Source organism: Macaca thibetana, chromosome 11 (assembly GCF_024542745.1).
Source record: "Macaca thibetana thibetana isolate TM-01 chromosome 11, ASM2454274v1, whole genome shotgun sequence".
NCBI lineage: Eukaryota > Metazoa > Chordata > Mammalia > Primates > Cercopithecidae > Macaca > Macaca thibetana.
The window spans coordinates 74,215,908-74,242,550 of record NC_065588.1 but is presented as its reverse complement, the minus strand read 5'-3'; the positions used below and the strand labels follow the sequence as shown (position 1 = coordinate 74,242,550).

Below are 26,643 nucleotides of genomic sequence, written 5' to 3'. Positions count from 1 at the left end.
CTTTTCATGAATGAAGTCAGGAAGGGTCACTTATATAGAAGAATTATTTCCTACATGGGTCCTCTCAGATGCATAATGACAAAGAGTAGGTCAAAATCCAGACTCACACAAAGTTTATAGACAAAGTCAATTGGGAAGCTTTTCCGCACATTACTGAGCCTGTGTTTGAAGTCAGACATAACTGAGTTCTAATGCAGGAATGCTGTTTCACTAGCGTTAGCCCCAGCCAGGGCCAATTAGACTCAGTTTCCTTATCTATAGAACATGTATAAAAACATTCACCTCGTAAGCATTACTGGTGGTGGGAAGGTAAAGTAAAATAGTATCTTCAAAGCATTTAACAAGAGCATAGTACATAACAGGAAATGCTCAAAATGGCAATTACAATTATTAATAGAATATCCTATTGCCTCCCTTTGGGCCTATTCTCTGATTAAGCCAAATATCCCAAATTGTTAATATACTCTAAGAGTTTTACAATCACAACATGTTTTGGGATGTAATAGGACACAAGAAAAACAGGGTCTGAGATGTATTGAAATCTGATACCATCAAAAGAAAATGAACAGAGTGAAACTTTCAACTCCAAAGTTATTTTTCCCTCAAGTTAAATTGGGGGTGCATAATTGAAGACAGTAAGAAAATATTTGTCCTCAAAGCAGTTACAGGCAGCTTCTGACAAGCTAAAAAAGAAGAAAAATCAAGCAAATCAGCAAAACTCCTCCTGTCTCCTTCCCACGTCCTTCACTACAAAATCTGTTACTTAAGAAGCATGTGAAAATCACTCTGAAAAACAGAAGCCACATGTGTTTCTCTCAACAACAGAAAAACCTGGTGGCTTATAATGAATTTATAGGAATCCTGGATTCTTTAGTCTCCATGAACGAGCAGAGGAAGGGCCCTTCAACACTGAATAACCTCAGATATCTCATATTTTCTCATGACTTTCTGGGAAAACTTACACATTTGTTTATAGTGAATGCATTCTAGTAGACCACCTCCCCTCTTCACACAATGCTGACGGAGAACAGGGCCACTTACCCACTGTTGATGTCATCAGTCCTGAGACTTTTCCCAAGGATATCACCATCACTCATATATCCACCCACATCGACTTCAGAAGACATGTCCAGGTCACTGCTTGCTTTCTCATTCATGTCAATCTGTGACATGTTTCCCAGCCGAGACACAGCAGCTCGACGGAGAGGCGTGGTATACATGAACCTCGAGGGGTCTGTGTGGATGAATCGACTGGTACCACTGCGAGGATAGCCAGCACCCAGGGAGGGAGCATCTCCTGCCTGAAGTCGCGGACATGCCTGGCCCAACCTCCATGTCATGGGGGTGGGTCGACTTGTCAAGTTGGGTATGCTCCTTCCATTCACTTCTGTTGTCACAGTGCTGTCAAATGTTGTCTCCAAGGTGCTGTCAAATAAAATGGAGAAATAACTAAACTCTGGTTCACTTAGGGCCACAACCTAGAATGCATGATGACAGAAAAGGCTAGAGTTGACGGTCATCTCTTATAAACATGTCATCTTCCTGAAAGCTAAACTATATGTTCATTTTGAGGTCAAACTGTGGAAAGGGGCATACATTTTATAGATTTTGGTTGTTTTCAAAAGAAAGGCCATCAGTACACCTTGGGTAAAACAACATATTGCTTTACATTTTCAACAAATCCTTAACTCATTGTAATCTTCCCAGACCTATTCTGAAAGTTAACTACAATTATGTTTGAATGTCTCCCTACCACCCTGCCTAGATGCACTTCAAGTGCAACTTGTGCCACTATTTTCTAGGACAGGTATTACAAATCCACTTAACGGTGATGGCAGTAGTTGCAGTAACTAATTCCCTTGAACTGGAGGTTATACTGAAAAAGACATAGATAGCAGATAGAGATAAAAGATAAATAGGTATATGTGTGAATTTTCAGTTTAAGGAAAATTATGAATCAATTTTTATATAAAACAAGAGAGGAAATAGTAAGGGGAAACTGAAATCCCATCTCTGTCATTATAAGAAAAGTTAAATGTTTGTTTGTAATTATTTTTTCTTTATTGGCTCAAATATATGCAGAATTGAAAAAACCTGTGGCTTATCTGAGTCCCACGAAGACTGGACATAGTCTCCTCTAAATTCTGCCTCAAATCTGCTATGTTTTTAACGGTTCTCATTCTTCTTGTTTCAGGGTCTTCACCTAGGAAAGCAACATGATAAATTGACTATTCATGACATTTATTGTCCTCAAAATAATTGTATACATAGATAAGTAAGTCACCACTTCTTAAAAGTAAAAGGATATGTAATACACTTCAAATAACTATTATCTACAAATTATAATTCTTTCTACAAATAAAATGTGAATAGATACAAATGTAGTATCACAAGTAATAATTTTAAGTGGTGATAACACAATAACACTTTGTAGGTTTGACCTTAAAATAAAAAAAAAATCACTTGGAAATATGCTGTTTACCAATCCATGTTGCTGGGATTAATTAAAAATCTATGATTATGACCTGAGAAAGATGGCTGAATAGGAACAGCTCCGGTCTGCAGCTCCCAATGAGATCAACACACAAGGCAGGTGATTTCTGCATTTCCAACTGAGGTAACAGGCTCATCTCAATGGGACTGGTCAGACAGTGGGTGCAGCCCACAGAGGGTGAGCAGAAGCAGGGTGGGGTGTTGCCTGACCTGGGAAGTGCAAAGGGTTGGGGAACTCCTTCCCCAAGCCAAGGCAAGCTATGAGGGACTGTGCCTTGAGGGATAGAACTATCCGGTCCAGATACTATGCTTTTCCCAGAGTCTTCACAAACTGCACACCAGGAGATTCCATTGGGTGCCTACATGACCAAGGGCCTGGGTTTCAAGCACAAAACTGGGCAGCCATTTGGGCAGACACTGAGCTGGCTGCAGGAGCTTTTTTTTTGGTACCGCAGTGGCACCTGGAATGCCAGTGAGACAGAACCATCCACTCCCCTGAAAAGGGGCCTGAAGCCAGGGAGCTAAGTGGTCTAGCTCAGTAGATCCCCCCGCCATGGAGCCCAGCAAGCTAAGATCCACTGGCTTGAAATTCTTGCTGCCAGCACAGCAGTCCGAAGTACACCTGGGACCCTGGAGCTTGGCTGGGGGAGGGGCGACTGTCATAACTGAGGCTTGAGTAGGCACTTTTCCCCTCACAATGTAAACAAACCTGCTGGGAATTTTGGACTGGGCAGAGCCCACTGCAGCTTGGCAAAGCTGCTGTAGCCACACTGCCTCTCTAGATTCCTCCTCTCTGGGCAGGGCATATCTGAAAGAAAGGCAGCAGCCCCAGTCAGGGGCTTACAAATAAAACTCTCATCTCCCTGGGACAGAGCACCTGGGGGAAGGAGCAGCTGTGGGTGCAGCTTCAGCAGACTAAAACATTCTTGCCCACTGGCTCTGAAGAGAGCAGCGGATCTCCCAGCACAGTGCTCTAGCTCCGCTAAGGGACAGACGGCCTCCTCAACTAGGCCCCTGACCCCCATGCCTCCTGACAAGGAGACACCTCCCAGCAGGTGTTGACAGACTCCTCATACAGGAGAGCTCCAGCTGGCATCTGGCGGGTGTCCCTCTGGGACCAAGCTTCCAGAGGAAGGAACAGGCAGCCATCTTTGCTGTTCTGCAGCCTCTGCTGGTGACACCCAGGCAAACAGGATCTGGAGTGGACCTCCAGCAAACTCCAAAAGACCTGCAGCAGAGGGGCCTGACTGTTAGAAGGAAAACTAACAAACAGAAAGGAATAGCATCAATGTCAACAAAAAAGATGTCCACATAAAAACCCCATTCGAAGGTCACAGACATCAGAGGCCAAAGGTAGATAAATCCACAAAGATAAGAAAAAAAAGAAAAAAACAGCTCAAAAAGGCTGAAAATTCCAAAAACCAGAATGCCTCTTCTCCTCCAAAGATCACAACTCTTCACCAGCAAGGGAACAAAACTGGACAGAGTATGAGTTTGACGAATGTACAGAAGTAGACTTTAGAAGGTCTCCTCCAAGGCCTTCTCCTCCTTGGAGGAGAACAAACTCCTCCAAGCTAAAGGAGAATGTTATAACCCAATGAAAGGAAGCTAAGAACTTTGAAAAAAGGTTAGAGGAATTATTAACTAGAATAACCAGTTTAGTACACAAGAACACAAATGACCTGATGGAGTTGAAAAACACAGCACGAGAACTTCATGAAGCATACACAAGTAGAAATAGCTGAATAGATCAAGAGGAAGAAAGGATATCTGAGATTGAAGATCAACTTAATGAAATACAGCATGAAGACAAGATTAGAGAAAAAAGAATGAAAAGGAACAAACAAAGCCTCCAAGAAACATGGGACTATGTGAAAAGACCAAACCTAGGTTTGATAGGTGTACCTGAAAGTGATGGAAAGAATGGAACTAAGCTGGAAAACACTCTTCAGGATATTATCCAGGAGAACTTGCCCAGCCTAGCAAGACAGGCCAACATTCAAATTCAGGAAATACAAGGAACACCACAAAGATACTCTTTGAGAAGAGCAATCCCAAGACACATAATTGTCAGATTCACCAAAGTTGAAATGAAAGAAACAACATTAAGGGCAGCCAGAGAGAAAGGTTGGTTACCCACAAAGGGAAGCCCATCAGACTAACAGTGGATCTCTCTGCAGAAACCCAACAAGCCAGAGAGAGTGGGGGCCAATATGTCAACGTTCTTCTTTTTTTTTTTTTTTGAGACAGAGTCTCGCTCTGTCACCCAAGCTGGAGTGCAGTGGCACAATCTCGGTTCACTGCAAGCTCCACCTCCTGGGTTCACACCATTCTCCTGCCTCAGCCTTCTGAGTAGCTGGGACTACAGGCGACAACCCCCAGGCCTGGCTAATTTTTTGTATTTTTAGTACAGACGGGGTTTCACCGTGTTGGCCAGGATGGCCTTGATCTCCTGACCTTGTGATCCACCGGCCTCGGCCTCCCAAAGTGCTGGGATTACAGGCGTGAGCCACCACACCCGGCCTCAACATTCTTAAAGAAAAGAATTTTCAACCCAGAATTTCATATCCAGCCGAACTAAGCTTCATAAGATTCACGTGCAAAGACTCACATAGGCTCAAAATAAAGGGATGGAGGAATATTTACCAAGCAAATGGGAAGCAAATAAAAGCAGGGATTGCAATTCTAGACTCTGATAAAACAGACTTTTTATCTGTTTTAAATACAAAAAAAGACAAAGAAGGTCATTGCATAATGGTAAAGGGATCAACGCAAGAAGAAGAGCTAACTATCCTAAATGTATATGCACCCAAAACAGAAGCACCCAGATTAATAAAGCAAGCTCTTAGAGACCTACAGAGACTTAGACTCCCACACAATAATAGTGGGAGACTTTAACACTCCATTGTCAATATGAGACAGATCAACGAGACAGAAAATTAACAAAGATATTCAGGACTTAAACTCAGCTCTGGACCAAGTGGACCTAATAGACATCCACAGAACTCTCCACCCCAAATAAACAGAATATACATTCTTCTCAGCATCACATCACACTTATTCTAAAACTGATCACAGAATTGGAAGTAAAACACTCCTCAGCAAATGCAAAAGAACGGAAATCCTAGCAAATACTCTCTCAGACCACAGTGCAATCAAATTAGAACTCAAGGTTAAGAAACTCACTTGAAACTGTACAACTACATAGAAACTGAACAACCTGCTCCTGAATGACCACCGGGTAAATGAAGAAATTAAGGCAGAAAGCAATAAGTTCTTTGAAACCAATGAGAATAAAGAAACAAATACCAGAATGTCTGGGACACAGCTAAAGCTGTGTGTAGAGGGAAATTTGTAGCACTAACTGCCCACAGGAGAAAGCAGGAAATATCCAAAAATCAGCACCCTAACATCACAATTAAAAGAACTAGAGAAGCAAAAGCAAACACATTCAAAAGCTAGCAGAAAACAAGAAATAACTAAGATCAGAGCAGAACTGAAGGAGAGAGACACAAAAACCCTTCAAAAAAATCAGTGAATCCAGAGCTGGCTTTTGAAAAGATTAACAAAATAGATAGACTGCTAGCCAGACTAATAAAGAAGAAAATAGAGAAGAATGAAATAGATGTAATAAAAGATGATAAAGGAGATATCACCACTGATCCCACAGAAACGCAAACTACCATCAAAGAATACTATAAACACTACTATGCACACAAACTAGAAAATCTAGAAGAAATGGATAAATTCCTGGACACATACACCCTCCCAAGACTAAACCAGGAAGAAGTCAAATCCCTGAACAGACCAATAACAAGTTCTGAAATTAAGACAGTAATTAATAGCCTACCAACCAAAAAAAGCCCAGGACCAGACAGATTCACAGCTGAATTCTACCAGAGCTACAAAGAGGAGCTGGTACCATTCCTTCTAAAACTAGTCCAATCAATAGAAAAAGAGGGACACCTCCCTAACTCATTTTATGAGGCCAGCATCATCCTGATACCAAAACCTGGCAGAGACACACACATACACAAAAAGAAAAATTCAGGCCAATATCCCTGATGAATATCGATGCAAAAATCCTCAATGAAATACTGGCAAACTGAATCCATCAAAAAGCTTATCCACTGGCCAGTGCGGTAACTCACGCCTGTAATCCCAGCACTTTGGGAGGCCGAGTGGGGCAGATCACGAGGTCGGGAGTTCAAGACAATCCTGGCCAACATGGAGAAACCCCGTCTCTACTAAAAATACAAAATTAGCTGGGTACAGTGGCATGCACCTGCAGTCCCAGCTACTCGGGAGGCTGAGGCAGGAGAATTGCTTGTACCTAGGAAGCGGAGGTTGCAGTGAGCCAAGATCATGCCTGTGTGATGGAGCAAGACTCCATCTCAAAAAAAAAAAAGAAAAAAAAGAAAAAAAAAGCTTATCCACTATGATCAAGTTGGCTTCATCGCTGGGATGCAAGGCTGGTTCAACGTATGCAAATCAATAAACATAATGCATCACATAAACAGAACCAATTGCAAAAACCACATGATTATCTCAATAGATGTAGAAAAGGCCTTTGATAAAATTCAACACCCCTTCATGCTAAGAACTCTCAATTACTAGGTATTGATGGAACGTGTCTCAAAATAACAAGGGATATTTATGACAGACCCACAGCCAATATCATACTGAATGGACAAAAGCTGGAAGCATTCCCTTTGAAAACCTGCACAAGACAAGGATGCCCTCCCTCACTATTCCTATTCAACATAGTATTGGAAGTTCTGGCAAGGGTAATCAGGCAAGAGAAAGAAATAAAGGGTATTCAAATAGGAAGACAGGAAGTCATATTGTCTCTGTTTGCAGATGACATGATTTTATATTTACAAAACCCCATCTTCTCAGCCAAAAACTCCTTAAGCTGATAAGCAAACTCAGCAAAGTCTCAGGATACAAAATCAATGTGCAAAAATCACAAGCATTCCTATACACGAATAATAGACAAACAAACAGACAAATGAGTGAATTCCCATTCACAACTGCTACAAAGATAATAAAATACCTAGAAATACAAAAGGTATGTGAAGGACCTCTTCAGAAAGAACTACAAAACACAGCTCAAGGAAATAAGAGAGGACACAAACAAATGGAAAGACATTCCATGCTCATGGATAGGAAGAATCAATATCACAAAAATGGCCATACTGCCCAAAGTAATTTAGAGATTCAATGCTATCCCCGTCAAGCTAACAGTAACTTTCTTCATAGAGTTAGAAAAAACTACTTTAAATTTCATTTGGAACCAAAAAAGAGCCTGTATAGCCAAGATAATCCTAAAGGAAAAGAAGAAAGCTGGAAGCATCATGCTACCTGACTTCAAACTATACTCCAAGGCCACAGTAACCAAAACAGCATGGTACTGGTACAAAAACAGATATATAGACCAATGAAACAGAACAGAGGCCTCAGAAATAACACCACACATCTACAACCATCTGGTCTTTGACAAACCTGACACACACAAGCAATGGGGAAAGGATTCCCTATTCAATAAATGGTGCTGGGAAAACTGGTTAGCCATGTGCAAATAACTGAAACTGGATCGCTTCCTTACACTTTATACAAAAATTAACTCAAGATGGATTAAGGACTTAAACCTAAGACCTAAAACCATGAAAACCCTAGAAGAAAACCTAGGCAATACCATTCAGGACATACTCATGGGCAAAGACTTCACGACTAAAACACCAAAAGCAATGGCAACAAAAGCCAAAATTGACATATGGGACCTAATTAAACTAAGGAGCTTCTGCACAGCAAAAGAAACTATCATCAGAGTGAACAGGCAACCTACAGAATAGGGGACAATTTTTGCAATCTATCCATCTGACAGAGCTAATATCCAGAATCTACAAGGAATTTAAACAAAATTACAAGAAAAAAAAACCCCATCAAAAAGTGGGTGAAGTATATGAACAGACACTTCTCAAAAGAAGACATTTATGCAGCCAACAAACATATGAAAGAAAGCTCATCATTACTTGTCATTAGAGAAATGCAAATCAAAACCACAATGAGATACCATGTCACGCTGGTTATGATGGTGATCATTAAAAAGTCAAGAAACAACAGATGCCAGAGAGGATGTGGAGAAATAGGAATGCCTTTACACTGTTGGTGGGAGTATATATTAGTTCAGTCACTGTGGAAGACAGTGTGGCAATTCCTCAAGGATCTAGAACCAGAAATACCATTTGATCCAGCAATCCCATTAATGAGTATATAACCAAAGGATTACAAATCATTCTACTATAAAGACACATGCACACGTATGTTTATTGCAGCACTGTTCACAATAGCAAAGACTTGGAACTAACCGAAATGCCCATCAAAGATAGACTGCATAAAGAAAATGTGGCACATATACACCATGGAATACTATGCAGCCATAAAAATGGATGAGTTCATGTCCTTTGCAGGGACATGGATGAAGCTAGAAAGCCTGTTGGTGAGTGGGGGGCCAAGGGGAGGGATAGCATTAGGAGAAACACCTAATGTAGATGATGGGTTGATGGGTGCAGCAAACCACCATGGCATGTATCTATCTATGCAACATACCTGCACGTTCTGCACATGTACCCCAGAATAAAAAAAAAACTATGATCATTAGGATCCTAATTATTTCAAGGTATTTCTAGGTGTACTCAGAATACTTGAGGTAAATTTGTCCTATGTAGAAAGTACACATTTGGAATCTGGGGAATAAAGTAGAAGCCTTTTATTTTTTTATTTTTATTTTCAGACAGAGTCTCACTCTGTTGCCCAGGCTGGAGTGCAGTGGTGCCATCTTCGATCACTGCAACCTCCACCTCTAGGGTTCAAGCGATCCCCCTGCTTCAGCCTCCCAAGTAGTTGATATCAGGCCCTCGCCTCTATGCCCGGTTAATTTTTGTATTTAGTAGAGTTGCGGTTTCACCAAGTTGGTCACGCTGCTCTTGAACTCCTGACCTCAAATGATCTGCCTGCCTTGGCATCCCAAAGTGCTGGGATTTCAGGTGTGAGCCACCATGCCTGGCCAAGGTCTTTTCTTATGGAAGCAAGAGCTTTTGAAGTCTTTCATTAGACTTATGGACAAAGACTGACAACATTGAATGGTTTTATTTTTAATTACTTCTCCAGTTTCTACAGTTCTACCAATGATACCAGAGCTCAAGTAAATTCCTAGGCATCTAAACCCAAAATGTTTGTATCTAATGAGCATGAAACAAATAGCTCTGCAAGTATGACTAATGCTGGCCTGATACAGTCACCACCTATCAACTAGGGGCAGAAGTGTCCTTAAGTCATTTTGTTTATAGTCATCCAATACTTCCCAAGCTAGTAGCCTTCTAAAGCCAGTGAGTCGAGGTAATAGGAAGAGCATGAAAAGAGAGTAGTCTAAGCACAATTTTTGTTGTGTTCAATTTGGACCAAAGAGGGTATCTAGTGATGGGCACTTTCGATAAAAGTGAAAACAGAAAGGAAGGAGGGAATTGGAATGGATACGTTAAGAGAAGGACAGGGAAGGAGAGGAGACAGAGAAAAAGGAAGTAGACGGGATGGCTGGGAAGGGAATGGAATGGAAAGAGGTTGGAAGAAAAAGAAAGGGAAGGAAAAGAAAAGCAAAAAATAGTATGTATTAAATTACACTATGAAAATTGTCACATAGAGAAGTCAAGATGCATATTTATAATCTGTTTTAGGAATATAGCTAACTATTTAACCTGTTAATTTACTTCCTTAACATTCAGGCCAGATTTTTAAAAATCTATAACAAATGTGCCCCTTTAACACTTATCATCACAATCATACAGTTGGTGGGGATTTCCGAGATTGTCTTGCCTTAGCTCTTGGCCATAGCATTCATCTGTCTCACGTGGGACAAGGTCATCTGCCTCTGCCTGAAAACTCCAACATTGGAAAGGCCTCCACCTCACCAGTAAGAGATGGTTCCTTCCAGTAGCAGTCAAAATGTAAAACATTTATGGGGGATAAGCAATAATTTGTCTCCCTTAAACTTTCACCCAGTGGTTCCAGTGTATCTGAAACCAAATGAACAAATTTACAATATCTTTACCAAGGCAGCCACTCAAATATTGCAGGACAACTGCTAATTCCTTTACTAGATTTTCCAGGCAAACATTACTACTTTGTTCATTATTCCTCACTTTGGGTGGTTGCCAAAACAGCCACCATTGTGCTGCCAGCCTGTAAATTTCTTTCCTTGAATTTATAAATCATTTGAACAATTAAAGTATACTTAATAAGAACATCATTATTTCAAACATAAAGTACTGAGAAACTTTGCTGAAGCAAATCTTTTTAAAGAATAATAAAACACATGTTGGGATCTCATGCACATGACAAACTTTCTCTACACTAATTAAATTAACACAATCACTAATCCTATAGCTTAACACTATTCTTTTAGCACTCAGAATTGTTAATAACCCTTGAGACTGATCATATTCTTCCTGGAAATTCTTCCCATATTTCTCCTCATACATATAATACAGGGTATTTCAGAAATGGCTATAAAGAAGTCTACCTTTCACTTCCAAATAATCTGATAGAACTATGAAGAAAAAGAAGAGTTTTGTAGAGAAAATCTTACAGACTGCAAATAAAATTATTACAGTCAAGGAAGAGACATGCAAAGAAGAAATTAATGCAAACCTGGTCAAAATAAGTGAAGGGGACAAAACTGGAGAAGCACTAAACCCAAGATTCAATATGAAAGATTTCATACAGTTATTGACATCATAGATTGTAGGTGAAAGACAAAAAGTCATGAAAGGAGTATGTTGAGATGACCTTTTTTTATTTTCGTGGGGGGAGGTACAAGTAATTGACCTCACACAGATTCCTAGAACTCATCATTACATGTTCCTATCCCTTCCTCCTTCCCCTAGGAAAACTTTTAAGTTGTAATCCAGCTGCATCTCAATCACTTGCCAACTGGAATATTAAAATTAATATCTCAATTATATTCCATCTTTTTATATTAATTTTAAGAATGTTGTATTTTTAGACACGTCATTTCACTAAATATATTTTCACAACTACTTCATCTCCTTTTCAATTTCTTTTTTCCAATCCAACAGGTATCTTAGATCCTTGGATTCTTCTAACTGAATTCATTGTTTATCTGGTTTCTCTCATGTTTTAGAACCACAGCCTCCCTCATTCCTTAGGTTTTTTTTATTATGACATTCACTTATGACATTGCCCTCCTCATGACAGACAAATGGACCTTTTCTTCCCAACACTTATTGAGCTAAACATAACTGCTGGCTTATTCATGTCACGAAAGATAATAACAAAAGCAGAATTTATTGCAGTAAATGTTTTCAATGACCCACATAAGGCAAGATAAAACTAAATGTACTCACAAACCCCTAAGGACTGATTGCACAGCCTTAATTATCCTGTAAATTTGTATCTGAGTGAGGTCCAGAGGCTTTGGGGGAAAAACACAATTGCAAAGTCCAAATATAAAAGCAAAAATAAAATTAAATGCTTAGTAACAATAAAAGTTACCAGAAAAATGCACATGAGAAGTGTATTTAATCACAGTAATGTTGGGGGGACTCCTACTTGCATAATCTCAAAGTCAACCATTATTCCTGAAAGAGGCTTCCTATGTGTCAAACACAATGGAACGGCTTCCACACATTTTCCAGAATGGTATATTCTGAAATCAACTTGAGGTTTTAACATTGGTGCAAAGTGCTTTCTCACTGCTCATAAGGTGTTCTTTGAGTAGAGAAAAAAAATAACAGCATCCATTTGGTACTTCTACATTACTATTTGGTGGCAGAAAGACCATTTAATCTGTGATCCTGTTCTTAATTTTTAGGCTTTAATTATACACATTGTAATTAACACTGTCAGCATTGCCATCTTTTAATAGGAAATCAAATCTATATGAATAAACCGTATTCTCAGAGAATTTAGCCATCTACCCCATCCATATTACAGATGTTATATAGAGTACAGCTTCCTGATTTATTGTATGAAGTAACTCTAGTTTTGTGGATGGCCCTAGTAGTGATTTGGATGAAAATTTTTAAACTCCTCTGGTTAATCTTGACACTTTGGGGAAAAATAACAAAATGTGGCTAAAAGCTTTATAGTTACTTATAAAATACGCTCCTATACAGTTATAGGACAAATCTTCATCTGTCTAATTTAGGAGGATATCTAAGAGTAAAGAGTTAAACTCAAGGAACCCCACGTAAAAACTAACTTGGAAGAGGCCATTTTGAGTCGTAAGCAGAACCTATTGAAGCACGTGGCAGAAATTCTGAAATTCCTGTGTGCTGTGGGCGTAGATATATTCAACAACTTAACATGTATCATTATTTAGGGAATTGCATCAGAATGCTTCATTATCTGGAGATATGATTATTCATACCACAGCTATTTGAATAAACTTCCCCTTACTTTTTCACTTGCATTTTTGAATACTGGCATAAGTAGGAAAAAAAATACTGAAACAGAATAATCACATAAATACAATAAGCAGATGCTCTTGAAAAACCAAGGCATACCGGCTTCTTTTGAGAGGTTACCCTCTGACAAAAATACTCCAAGTTATTTATGCACAAAAAGGCACGTGTCATATATACACCCACCCACAGCATGCTGTAATTTAACTGAGTAAGCATCAAATGCTGTCAGGGGACTGCACTCTGTTCATATCTTTGTAAATACTTATGAGATACCGAGAACAAGATAAATAATACCACTTCAAAAGCAAAAGAGGAATATTATCTGATTCTAGAGTTCCAAAGGATCCCAAAAAGAAAAGGCTTCATAAACATTAGACTTTCTCTTGCCTTTGTGCTGCACATAGCCCTTTATGAGAAGCAATTCATTATAGAAACCAGACAATGGTGCAAAAGTAAATCTTCGTGTTGCAGCACCTGGTGTATTCAGATTCAGAAATCACTATTCTGACCACTGTGGAAAGACTACTCTTTTAAAACCAAACTGACATGAAAAATTGAACAATATTTGCCTCTGCTGTCTCTCTAAGCTTTCTTCTTCTAAAGCTGGTTTACTAAAAGAATCCAGCAAACCTCGTAAAACATCTTGTAACAGGAGGGTCTACAGTAAGAATAAAAACAAGCCTGCATTTAGCATTAGTTTCATGAATCAGAAACAAAGAGATCACTGTCCAGGTTTAATTCCTTTCCATTTAAGGAGCCCAATATGAAGTCCTTTGTGGAAATACACATTGACATAAAATATGATATGGCCAGTAATTTAATACTTATGGAAGAAGGGACTGCATGATGCAAATATATTTCGGTAGAACAGTGGATTTAGAAATAACAATTAAAACGTTCACAGTTGACATTTAAAGTTTAGTCACAAACTATAGAATTACTTGACCTCTTCTTCTTTAGTTAATTAAAGAATATGCCAGAAGTTACTACTGAAACTCATGTTATCAAAAAGGCCTAGTTTCTAAAGTATGAAAACAGTTCATAGTCATCCATAGAGTAGCTTGAATACTTATAATGTGCACATGCAGAACTAGTTTTTGTCCAACACTGAAACAAAAAAGAAAAGAAAAAAGGTAGAAGGTAGCAGAGGCCCCTGCATTTCTGAAAGTGTCACTGCAATAAACAGGGCCTGTCACTGAGGTATAGAAGAAGCCTTCTATTCACGTAGCACGAAGGCAGCAGAAGAAACTTAACTCTACAGAAAATTTACCCAGGAGGCCCTTCATTATTCATCCCTTATCTGTGATGAGGTCACCTTGAGGGAAGTTGAACAAACAGGCCCCTTTAATGATTAGGTGAACAACATGTTTGGAGTTTTAAAATGTTAACTTATTTATGGATGCCTAGAAGGCACTGGACACTAAGCGAGGCTAATAATGCCCATGGCAGATTTCTGGAATTTACTTTCTCCAAATGAACCTTACCAGTGGTGCTCATAGCTCAGTTTTACCAAAATAAAAATAATAAAAAAAATCATTTCAAGAAACAGGAATTAAAAGTGTAACTAAATATTTTTAAAAATCAGTCTAAAAAATGAAAGCTATTTGGCAAATGCAAATAATTTCATAAGAGACTATGAAATTTCTTAAAATCCCATACACACTTTTAGGAGCAAACTGGACTTACCTAATAAGTCAGTGTAAAGTGCCTGTTCCAGATCACCCAGCATGGTAAGGATGACCTCCTCATCCAGATGAGCCGTCCCTTCCCGCAAACAGCTTTCTCCCTCCTCTTCAGCCCAGCTTCTGCTGATGCTGCTTGGCTTGGAGGACACGTTTTCATCTTCGGACCTACTATCTTCATCACTCTCACCTTCTAAGCCTCTTCTTGTAGACAATTCCTCTAAGTCTTCACTGTCTGACTGGCTGCCCCCAGCAGGCAGGAGGTTCCAGGCTGAGCCGCTGGTGTGATACAGGGACTGCACAGACCGCGAGAGAAACCTGGACAGTGAGCGCCTCTCTGCATAGTTGGCTTCTCTCTGACTGGCCTTGGCAGCGTTTCCAAACCAGTTGGAAATGCGCACCGTGGGTCTCCTCTCCCCATCACTGGTGAGGGAAAGATTGGTCAGAGACTTTTGTTTCTGAAGGCAAGCTCCCTTTCTTCTTACTTCTTTGCTCCGGAACACAGAGAGTTGAGCAGGCCGCTGCATGATTCTTCCAGTGGCTCCTTCCTTTCAATTGGACTTCATATTGTCTTTTTACACTGTGATTGTAACTGATCCATTTGATTTTAATTATCACATGCACTTAAATAAAAGCTCAAGCTCACACATTCACAGATTCTAGAGATACGGTATATATAATTATTTGCCTACAATTTAGCTTGATACATCATTTTACTAAATCAGCAGTACTTACAAATATTTTGCTCGAATATATCTGAAGCAGAAAAGAGTTCACCAAAGACTCTCCTCCAGCTGAAAAGTAGTCCAGGAAGCCAACTACGTTTGCCAGTCTTCATCCAATCACATGTCTCAGCCGGAGGATGGGTCCACATTTCCCTCTATTGCTTCTGTGTTCCGAAACGCCAGGAGGTGAAGCACGAGCTGAGGTCTCTTGCTTTTTGCTTTTTTTTTCCCCCTGCCTTTCACCAGCCCTTAACTGACCTAGGTCTGTAACCCTTTACTCTAATGAGCTGACACAGTGCAGCAAGTACAGCCTCCCCATAGGAGCCCGGGAAGAGCAGGAATTAAGCACTGAAGCCCAGCCCTGCACGAGCCTCTCACATTTTAGTATTCCACCTGCATTCTCAGATCTATGGCTCTTCCTTGCTGCTGCAGTGGATGCTGCTGGCTGCCATGGCAGCAAACATCCTGCTAAATTAAAATAGAGGCACGGGAACGGCTGTCCAGCCTAGAATGCCACAGGTTTCAGAGCCAAGCCTGTATGAGATCTTCCAGTATTAACCTTATGCACATTTAAATGACTCTCAGCCACCTAATCTCAAACACGAACACACACTCACACCCTCACATACACAACATACACTCCCTGATGCCGAGAATGACAGACTAATTCTCTGTAGCTGCAGGCAGCTGAAGCAGGCAGATCTCCCTTCTGAATGTTGGGATTTGTGCTGTAAAAGCACAAATCAAATTCAAGAGTGTAAAGGACCTAAAAAATGAAGCATGACACTCTCCACCCGCCAGGAGATAATGCTTTAAAGGGAAAGACTTCCCTTATCTTTAAAAGAACAAAGTCAAAGGCTTTTTATTTTGAATCCTAAAATCCTAATGTGATGATAAAAATAAAGATTCCTTCAGCCTTTTGGTAAAAACAAAAAGGAAAGAAAAAGAAAAAAAAAACTCAGAAGGGTTTTCCCTTGATATTTTGACTCAAAGAATAAAATTGAAAGTTTATGGTCAAGTGTGTGGAACATAATAACGTCACAGATAACACAAAATGCACATTATGTCTTTTGATATTGCATTTTTCCAGGTCTATTTCATAAGACTATCACAGCATAATCAGCTCTTATTTTTTAATGTTTTCATAAAAACAGAAAGCCTAAAGATAATTTTCTTGTATTTACCTTGTACTGATATGTACACTACACCATCACAAAATTCTGATTTTAGGACAACTTTAAAAAACAAATATATAGTATAGCAGAAATCATGGGTACCATTGACAGTTAAGAAGAAGACTATTAACTTTTTAGGATTTAACTTCTGAAGATTTTCTGCTCACAACAAGAAAAATAGGGATTTCTCCTTTATCAAATGAGGGAAAGTGGAGAAATATGCAGAAATATTATCTTCATCATTTTCAGAGCTAATGTGGCAAAATTAATTGTGATTTTCTACCTCCTATTGCCAATCTCAACTAGAGGAAATACCCAATCTCTTATCTATATATATATTAGCATTATAATATGCATTGCCTATAACTTTACACATAATAACTACTGACTTTGCAAAAGTTAATTATTCCTTATGCCCCACCTTTCAAGGTAGATCAGACTTAGATCCCATTTATAGATATGCAAAAGGAAATTAGATGGAAAGAAGAGCAATTATTTGTGACAGAATTTTGCAATAAAGAAATCTGAGCGTTATTGATACTCATTCTCAGTTCTATACTTTTAAAATACTAATTGTGTTTATATAAAATGTGCCAAATAAAATGAGAGTACAAATGTCAGATAATTGAAACTGACAGTTATGCTTCCAAAAACAATTTTGTAAAGTATTTTTTAGAAAACCAAAATGACACTCCCCTTAGAATTCCTAAGCAGAAATTTGTTTTCCTTCATTTTGAGTTATTGTGACTCAGTGAATTTCCAAGTCCTGAGACCATAGTGAAATTTGTTCAAATTATGAAATTTCAATGTATTTAACATTTATTACACTAGTATACATGCTAATATACCATAAAGCCTTATAGATTCACAAAAAATACAATTCTAATGCTTTACGTATCAAAAGAGCTAACCTTATTCATCTGTAAATGAAAGCAATATTTATGCCCTTTCCTTATTCAAGACTGCTCATATGTACACAAATCAGTTTAAAACTGTGGTTCTCAAGCTTCATATGTTCAGAACCACTTGGAGAGTTTATTAAAACACAGTTTGCTGTGCCCTAGCCACATAACTGCTCATTCATTGGGACTGGGAGGGTCCTGGGACTTTGTATATCTAACATATTTCCAGATACTGCTTGCTCTGAAAATCCCCTTTGAGAACTACTATGCTGAGATTAGTGGTTTTCAGCTGGCGATGGTTTTCCCCCAAGGGACGTTTGGAAATATCCGGAAACATTTTTCTTTATCACAACTGTGGGTGTGGTGGTGACATCTAAGGGGAAGTGGCCAATGATGCTGCTAAACATCCTACAATGACAAAACAGCCCCAAGCAAAAAAAGAATTATGCATTTTATAACGTCAATAGTGCCAAAGTTGAGAAATCCTGCCTTAGATTGTTATATTGCATTTACAAATGGTTTAGAAACTTTAGTGGCATTTAAAACAAAGATGTACTTTTGCTGACATTAATGTCCACTCTGTGTTTGTTACAACTCTCTCTCAGGTGTCCTTTATTCTATAACCATGCTGAAAGAGCAGTCCTAGCCTGGGACGTGTTGATTTTATGACCAAAGGAAAAGAGAGGTGAGAGATCCAAGCAATGGCTCTCAAGTTGCTGCTCAGGAACAGCCCATGTCATTTTTCCACTTGTACTTCATTTGTGAAATTAAATCACATGGTTCTTCCTGATTCAATGAGACAGGAAATTTAATCCTTCTGGAGGTGTAAACCCTGGAAAGGATGGGCTCAGTCCAATGGAGCCAGCAAGGAGGGGATTGTAGAGAGGGCTTATCCAAAGGGGGTTTCTGTCTGTTTCTTTGTTTAAAGACATTGTTATTAACTTGTGGTTATAGCAGGTTTGTCCCAGAACTACATCAGTCCACATTTACCCTGAGCAACAGTGGGGAACCCACTTATTCCTTCTCTGGAGACAGCCATCCTGCTTGCCTTGGGTGTACATTCATATATGGATGTTTTTATATTTGTTTGTATTCACACATATAAATATATGTTATACAAGGAGGAGGAGGAAGTCACAGTGCAAAGGAGACAAATACGCCCAGTCAGTAGGAAAAATGTGAATCATTCTAATTACGCCAAGACCTAAAATAAGTTATAGCCATTATCATGTGCTAGAAAGGAGTGCTTTTCAGCTCTTTAGTAAACATAATTATAATGTGGCTATTTAAGTAAAATACCTAAACTGATTTGAATTATCTGAGCTTGATCTTCTTGATCTTTATAAACACACACACACACACACAAAAGCAATTTCAGTGATCATTTACAGAGACTGCAAATGTCAGATATTTCCCATTTTTAATGCAAAGTCTGGTAGTCAGTAAAAGCATGTGTAACCATTCGCTTATCCTTCTGTTTAACCTACATTCTTCTATTTCTAAAATGGTTTCCTGAATTCATCCAATAATTTTAATATTACTTTTTTACAAATGACATGCCAGCTTTATTGATATTGAGCCAGTCCAGCATCTATGAACATTTTTTAGTTGAATATAAATTCCAGATAAAGGTTAAGAAGTGAATTAAACAAATGTTATACATGTTGGTGGATAGTCTTATGCAAAAAAAGGGCAAATGTGAATCTACAGAAAAAAAAAATTGAAAAACTTTCTTGAGTACCAGTGGGATGAAAATTTGGGCTAGCTTTACATTTGGCACAATCTCTTGGCAGATGATGAAAGGGATGGCCTCTGAAGACAAATTCTTTCTGTCAATGAATGTGAGAATAAAACGCAAGCCAAAGCAGTAAAATCTGCACCATTAATTCAGGCAGCATTGTAATACTGAGGTCATGATTTGAATCTTAGAGGAAAGGCAGGAAGCAATAAGCTACTTCTTCAATGGCACAAATTATATAATACATTTCGCCTGACTATAGTAATTATTGGAGCTACTATCATCAGATTGGGTAAATATAACTAGGTTTCCTCACAAAGAATATCATAAGCAAAAGCAAATTTAAGTGATGTACTTAAAAATTTTGCAGAGATACACTGAAGTCTTATGAAGAATATTCAAATTCAAAAAGTCATTTATCCAGTATTCTACTTATTGAGTGTCACGCATTTCTGATGCTTATCTTCAAACCATAATTTATTACCTTTTTAAACTTTCATTGCCATTTAATGATGAAGACAATGTTTTTGTAATGTCAATTGAGTTACTGCATTGGTGAAAATTTAAACAGCTAAGCTCTCCAACTAACTTAGCAAATCCCTCTAACACATCTGCATTGCAGTGTGAACCATTCAAGTTTGCTCCTTAATAGTATGGCAAATCTTTACATGTCATACATCTTGTGGGTCATGCAATAGGGATGATTTTCACATTTGTGTAAGCACAAAAAGAATTTTTTTCTGGGTTACATAACTCAAAAGCAGAGGAGAAATAGTTTCAGACGTGGATTTTTCAGGGGCTCAGTCATTTCCAACAATGACCTTGAATTTGGTCTCTCCTGATTTAGGTTCTGTTTCCTCTATGTTTGATCATTTGAGGGTGGAGGTCACTGTAAGCAGGTCTAAGCTTTTCTTTTATTAGTTTTAGGTGTAGTGGAAAAAGAGACCACCTCTTTTATAACAACCTCAGGAAAAGTCCTGAGATTGAGTCTTATTTGTTCTGATCAAACTGGATTGGGTCACACATCCAGTCCTCAAACAGTCACTGCAGTCAATGAATAGATTGTTCTCATTGGCTCCACTTACTTCAATTTCAGTTAGATCACAAGAGCAGAGAATGATCCCCAAAGAAAATCAAGACGCTGTTATCAGAAGATGGGGCAACGGATACCGGACACACAAAACTACACCAGGACTTCCTGGTAGGCTTAATATAGAGCCAACAGAGCTGAAACTATAGAACTCCTAACTCACCTAAGCCTCTTTCTAGACTCTGTACATTTTATTTTCTGTATTATTTTCAGGCCTCTGAACATTATACAGACTTCATAAATTTATAAAGCCTGCATCTTACCCTGCCAAGACTAACTTCATCAGAATTTTATATCACGAAGGCCACTTCACTTGGGGAGCAGAATTACTCCTCACTGAGGCCCCTACAGCAACCACGAGCAATAAAAGTTCAACAATAACAATAGTGTTGAAGCTTAGGATTACAGAAAATCAGAGAACTACAGAACCTCAGTGAGTTTAGGAGAAATGCCCAATTTTACAAAAAGAAACTAATAAAAATATCAAGTTAAGAAGAATTTCTTTCAAATTATTTTCATGAAGTTGTTTCTTCCTGGAACGTTATTCTGCAATTTCATTATTCATTAGAATTCAACAATATACATGTCTGATCTTCTTTTAAGCTCTGCATGACTCTTTACAGCTAAGATAGTTGTTTCCATGTGCCTATTTATTCATTTACTTGTGGTGTTAAATTTTATCTATTTGTTTCTTACTTTTTCAAAGAAGAGCTCACTTGTTAGTCACATTTGTTTTCCCAAATTTTGAGATGCCTGGCATGTGTAACATACTAGGTGATAATTACTGAAAAGACTGATGGAAGAATAATACCATATCTCACAACAATCTTCTGAGTTTATTAAGCATCATCATAGTCATCACACAGAAAAGGGAACCAAGGAGCAATTTGCAGGGCAGAGGCCAAATAATTGCTAAATAATCACAGTGCCAAGGCCAAAATATATTTTTTCCAATTCCTAGAACATTTCTCTTTCCACATTTCAAACAATCTTGGAAGTGTATTCTGCGGGCCAGTCTGAGCTAGAACCTGGCAATAAATTCAGGTGCTTATGTGCTTTGTGGTTTCACTAGCATCCAGAACTCAGAAAGAGGAGACTATAGAACTCCTCTACAGTTCTATAGAACTATAGAACTATGAGAAAGGGATGGAGATTCTGAGAAAGAGAGTTGTCATTAATATAGAAAACATCTCATGAGCTTTAGAATTCTGATAGGTTCATTCTTTTATAGGGTTATTCTATTACAGGTTTAATATCTCTTATCAGAAATGATTGGAACAACAAGTGTTTTGCATGTTGAATTTTTTCAGATTTTGGAATATTTGCCTATACATAATGAGATATCTTGGGGATGGGACCCGAGTCACATATGTTTCATATACATCATATACACATAGCCTGAAGGTAATTCAATACATTTTTAAAAAAATATTTTGCGTGAAACAAAGTTTGTGTGCATTGAACCATCAGAAATCAAAGGTGTCTCTATCTCAGTCACCTAAGTGGACAATCTGTGGTTTGTGGCATCACCATCATTCCTGACTGAATTTATATGCTACTAATAAGCAATTATTTTATTGCAATTATTTATACGTAAGTAATTACCAGTAAAAAATATGACATAGTTTGAATGCAGTGAAAACATAATGTGTTCAAAGTCACTAAGAAGCACAGTAGCATTGCCAGAATACCTGTATCAGCTATGAAACAACAGCAACCACAAACAACCACAGGCTTTCCATCTCTACATTCAATGCTGGGTTTGGATTAAGAGGTTACTGTACACTGTATTTTTTTTTTTTAGGTGAGAAGAAACATCCGAAGCAGTTGAGGGACTGGGAAGTGGGCCCCCTAGGGGTGAGGCGGCATTCTGCTGGGTAGCTTTTTAAAATGTTTCTCCCAGAGTCATCTGCCTCATTAACAACAGTTTTTGTCTTAGAAAGCTCTCTGATTTTTATCAACTGGCATAATTTATTGTTCTGTAATGAATGTACACTGCTCTAGTTCTTCACTAAGATCATCATGCATTTCCATCATGTCTCTGGCACTTTTTCTTCAGTGTTAACATTGTTATCTTCGTCATTACTATTATCACAGTCACCTGAATTCAGTACCATTTTGGCTATGTCATCAATGTTCAGTGAATGAACAACTGGAGCCTCATTGTCAATGTTAAAAATTTCTTTGATATCCACTTTTTCCAGCCCACTAATAGACTCTGAAAGTATTTTTTTTTTTTTTTTTGGAATAGGTAGGGTCAGACATCATTGTTTTTCTCATTTGACATATGGAATCCTTCAAAGTCACCACCTGGTTCATCATCATCACTGAACAAAGATGCAGACTAGAGGTTGTGTCAGGCAGGTACAACCATGTATTTAGTCACTGAATTCCAAGGATTGACAACAGCATATATGACATCCTTCATGCTAAACTCCTTTTGAAAATCACCCACACATATACCTCTGTTCACTACTGCTGGCATGCTATTTAAGGAAGTGTTTTTATATTTATTCTTTATCAATTGAAGGATAACCTGGTCACTTGGCTAGATTAACAAGTCACATTTTGGGGAAAGTACATGGCATAAGCATTGTTTTTGATAATAATTTCAGCTAGACAATGAGTAGAATAAATATAATCAAATAAATTCTTGCAGTCATTCAGTCCAGCTTCCTGAAAGTGAGCAAGAATTGCTGTCACAAAATGTTTATAAAACCAATCAGAAAATATGTCATTGGTGATCCAAGCCTTTTTGTTAGCATAATAATAAACTGGTAAGAAATTCACTCCCTGAAAACAGCAAAGACGCAAGCTTTTGGTTATCACAAGTTTTCACGTATGGGTTCCCGCTGTATAAGTACATCCAATCTCAGTTATTCTGTCCTTGGCATCCTTACTTCCTGTAGGGGCTGTCTTGTCTTCTGTGTCAGTATCTTTCTGAGGCATCAAAATGTGTGTTGTTTCGGCATCAAAGATTTGTTCCAGAGTCAGATTTCCATCAGCAATGATCTTGGCCAACTAGTCAATGTATGTCTTCCCTATTTATTACCACAAATCTTAAAAAATTTAATGCCATATCTTTTCTTAAATTTCTACAACAAGCCTATTGAATATTTAGTTCCCTTCGATCGCCAGTTCACTGTGAAAGATCTTTGCTTATTTAACCTTCAGCATACCATTAAGTGGCATGTGTACACCGTCACACTGATGGATCCACTCTTTCAATACACAATTGAGATCTTCATTTTTAGCTTTATGCAGTATTTTTCTATTTTTCATTAACTTCTGTTCATCACTTTCAATGGAGACCTTTAACAATTTATCCTTTGGTGTCTTCAGGTCATATATGGTGGTCATTCCAACACCATACTCTTCTGTAAGATGTTTCCCACTTACACCACAGTCTAGTTTCTCCAACAGCTTGACTTTCTGTGCTATAAACAAACATAAACGCTTCCTTTTATTCTTATCACTGTTACCCATAGGGGTATCTTCAGGCCTTTTTGACATTTTCAACAGTATCTTTATGCCACAGAATGAAAAATAAGCAAAAAAACAAAAACAAAAGAAAAACCACAGTGTAATGCGTATAGGTCTTGGCCCAATGTGGGACACTGTGGGGAACCAGCCATTGGCATGTCCACTCTGCACACATGCCATTGTATTATCCTTTGTGGGTATGCTTGCATGCGGGAATCTAGGTGTGCATGGAAAAGATACATAGTGGCTAAAGGGGGCTGGGAGACTCTGTTTTCCCCTGAGAATGCTGAATAAACTGTGTTGTGCACCTGCATTTTGACCGCAATTTGTCACAGGAGATCAGGTTTGGAATTTTCCACTCGTGGCATTATGTCAGCACACAAAAATTTATGAATTTGGGATCTTTTGAATTTTGGATTTTTAAATTATGGATGTTCAACCTGTGTTACAAATTTATCCTTCTTTTCCCCATGCCCCTACTTTTTTTTTTTTTTTTTTTGCGACAAGGTATTGCTCTGTCACCCAGGCTTGAGTGCAGTGGCATGATCGTGGCTCCTGCAGCGTGGAACTCCTGAGCTTAAGCAAACTTCTCTCCTCAGCCTCCTGAGTAGATTGAACTAGACACATGCTATACACCACTATGGCTGGATAATTTGATTTTTTTTTTTTTTTTTTTTAGAGGCAGGGTCTCACTATGTTGTCCAGGCTGGTCTTGAACTCCTGGCTTCAAGCAGTCGTCCTGCCTTGGTCTCCTAAAATGCTACTATTCCAGGTATGAGACACCATCCTTGGCCTTCTTCCATTTTATAATGTGCTGTTTTAAAATCCCAGATCAACAGGGAGGGCTTCTGAACTGTAACATTACTTGTGTAGAATGACTAAACATTTTCTTCCTTATATTCTTTGATTATTCAGTGATGGCATAATCAAAAGTAAAATTTTATTTTCCATTTATATCAACTCCTTCTGTATAGTATAATTGATCATAAGTTCACTGTGATTATTTCCTGAGTGCCTTCCAAAGCCAAAGAGATAATTCCTATCTTTTCTGTTTATTGTTTTCATCTGAAAATTATTATGTTCCTTTTTTAGTGTAGTTCTCATTTTAATGCTATATCCATTATATTAATTTCATTTTACATGCATTTATTGAGTGCTACCTATGTACTAACCATCCATTGGTGATGCCACTTAATAGACAAAAGTGGAAAAAAGGAGAATTGGCAAATTCTGGATATATTTTAAAAATGCAATTATTCTAAGCTATCTTAGTACCTTATTTCTCATAGTTAGTTAGATATTGTGTCATCTAAATTTTTTCAGTTTCTGGATTTCTGAGAAAAGTAACAAGAGTTCAAATACTGAGAAATATCCCAAAAAGTTGATTTATAAACACCATTTGTCTCTGAGTACAAATAGAAAACAATACTTCTGGAGCCAACAAGATATTATAATGAATAGACTATCAGGGCATCAGGTGTGAGGCATTAAAAAGGAGTCATGAATAAGTCTAAGGTTTCAGGCTTGAGCAACTGGAAGGATGAAATTCTTATTAATGAAAATGGAGAAGACTTGCGTAAAGAGTTTTTCAGGGGTACAATTTTATAGGTTAATATCAGAGGTTCAGTTTGGGATACACTATGTTTGAAGTGTCTATGAGATATTCAAGTGGAAAGATTGTGTTGGCATTTGGATATTTGAGTCCAGAGTTCGGGGAGAGAACTAGAGCAGACAGAGACATTTGTAAGCCACCAGAATATAGATGAAACTTAAAGCCATGAGATAATATTGATATTAAATCACCAAGGGAGCATTTATAGCTAGAGAAACCTAGAAGCAGAGACCTGGATCATTTAAACCATAAGAAATCATCAAGAAAAAAGTGTAACTAGAAAAGGAGACCAAGAAGGAAAAGTAAGGTTTGAGGAAAACTAAGGGGATATATGACCCTGAAAATCAAGTATCTTAGTCCATTTGTGATGCTGTAAAGGATTATCTGAAGGTGGGTAATTTATGAAGAAAAGAGGTTTATTTGGCTCACTGGTCTTTAGGCTGTACAAGAAGCTGCTCCTAGCAACTGCTTCTGGTGAGGACTTCAGACTGCTTCCACTCACAGTGAAAGGCAAAGGGGAGCTGTTGTGCAGAGATCATATGGTGAGAGCATAAACAAGAGAAAGTGGAAGTGCCAGGTGACTTTCAACAATCAGTTCATGTGGGACCTAGCAGTGAAAATGCACCCACTCCCTGGAGAATGGCACCGCGCCATTCATGAGGGGTCTGCTCCTGGGATGCAAACACTTCCCATGAGGCCCCACCTCCAACACTGGGGATCAAACTTCTTTTTTCTTTCTTTTTTTTCTTTTGAGATGGAGTCTAGCTCTGTCGCCCAGACTGGAGTGCAGTGGTGTGATCTCCACTGCAACCTCCTCCTCCCAGGTTTAAGCGATTCTCCTGCCTCAGCCTTCCGAGTAGCTGGGACTACAGGTGTCCACCACCACACCCGGCTAATTTTTGTAATTTTAGTAAAGACGAGGTTTCACTGTGTTGGCCAGGCTGGTTTTGAACTCCTGATCTCGTGATCTGCCCCACTTGGCCTCCCAAAGTGCTGGGATTACAAGCACAAGCCACTGCGCCTGGCCAGGGGGATCAAATTTCAGCATGAGACTTGGTGAGGCCAAACAAACTGTATCTAAACTATAGCACCAAGGAAGAAACCTTCTTAGAAGAGGACAAATAGCTGCTGCAAGGTGAAATAAGATGAGGCCTGAGACTTGATCCTTGGATTGGCCATGTTGACATTAGTGGTGACTTCTATAAGAGCAGTTCCAGTGGAGAAGTGGGGTTAAAAGCCTAAGAGACTGTGATTGA

General features: G+C 38.6%; 1 protein-coding gene across 9 annotated transcripts in view; it reads right to left on the bottom strand.

Moving 5' to 3' along the window:
• The window catches only part of NAV3 (neuron navigator 3), an 890,032-nt gene that overhangs the window by 157,261 nt on the left and 706,128 nt on the right, over positions 1-26,643 (bottom strand). For all 9 annotated transcript variants that reach the window (XM_050749287.1, XM_050749288.1, XM_050749281.1 and 6 more), the window contains 2 exons: positions 2,095-2,203; positions 1,042-1,425 (listed from right to left, as the gene is read on the bottom strand). In XM_050749287.1, the coding sequence (XP_050605244.1) occupies positions 1,042-1,425; positions 2,095-2,203 (493 nt within the window). The remainder of the gene's footprint in view (positions 1-1,041; positions 1,426-2,094; positions 2,204-26,643) is intronic.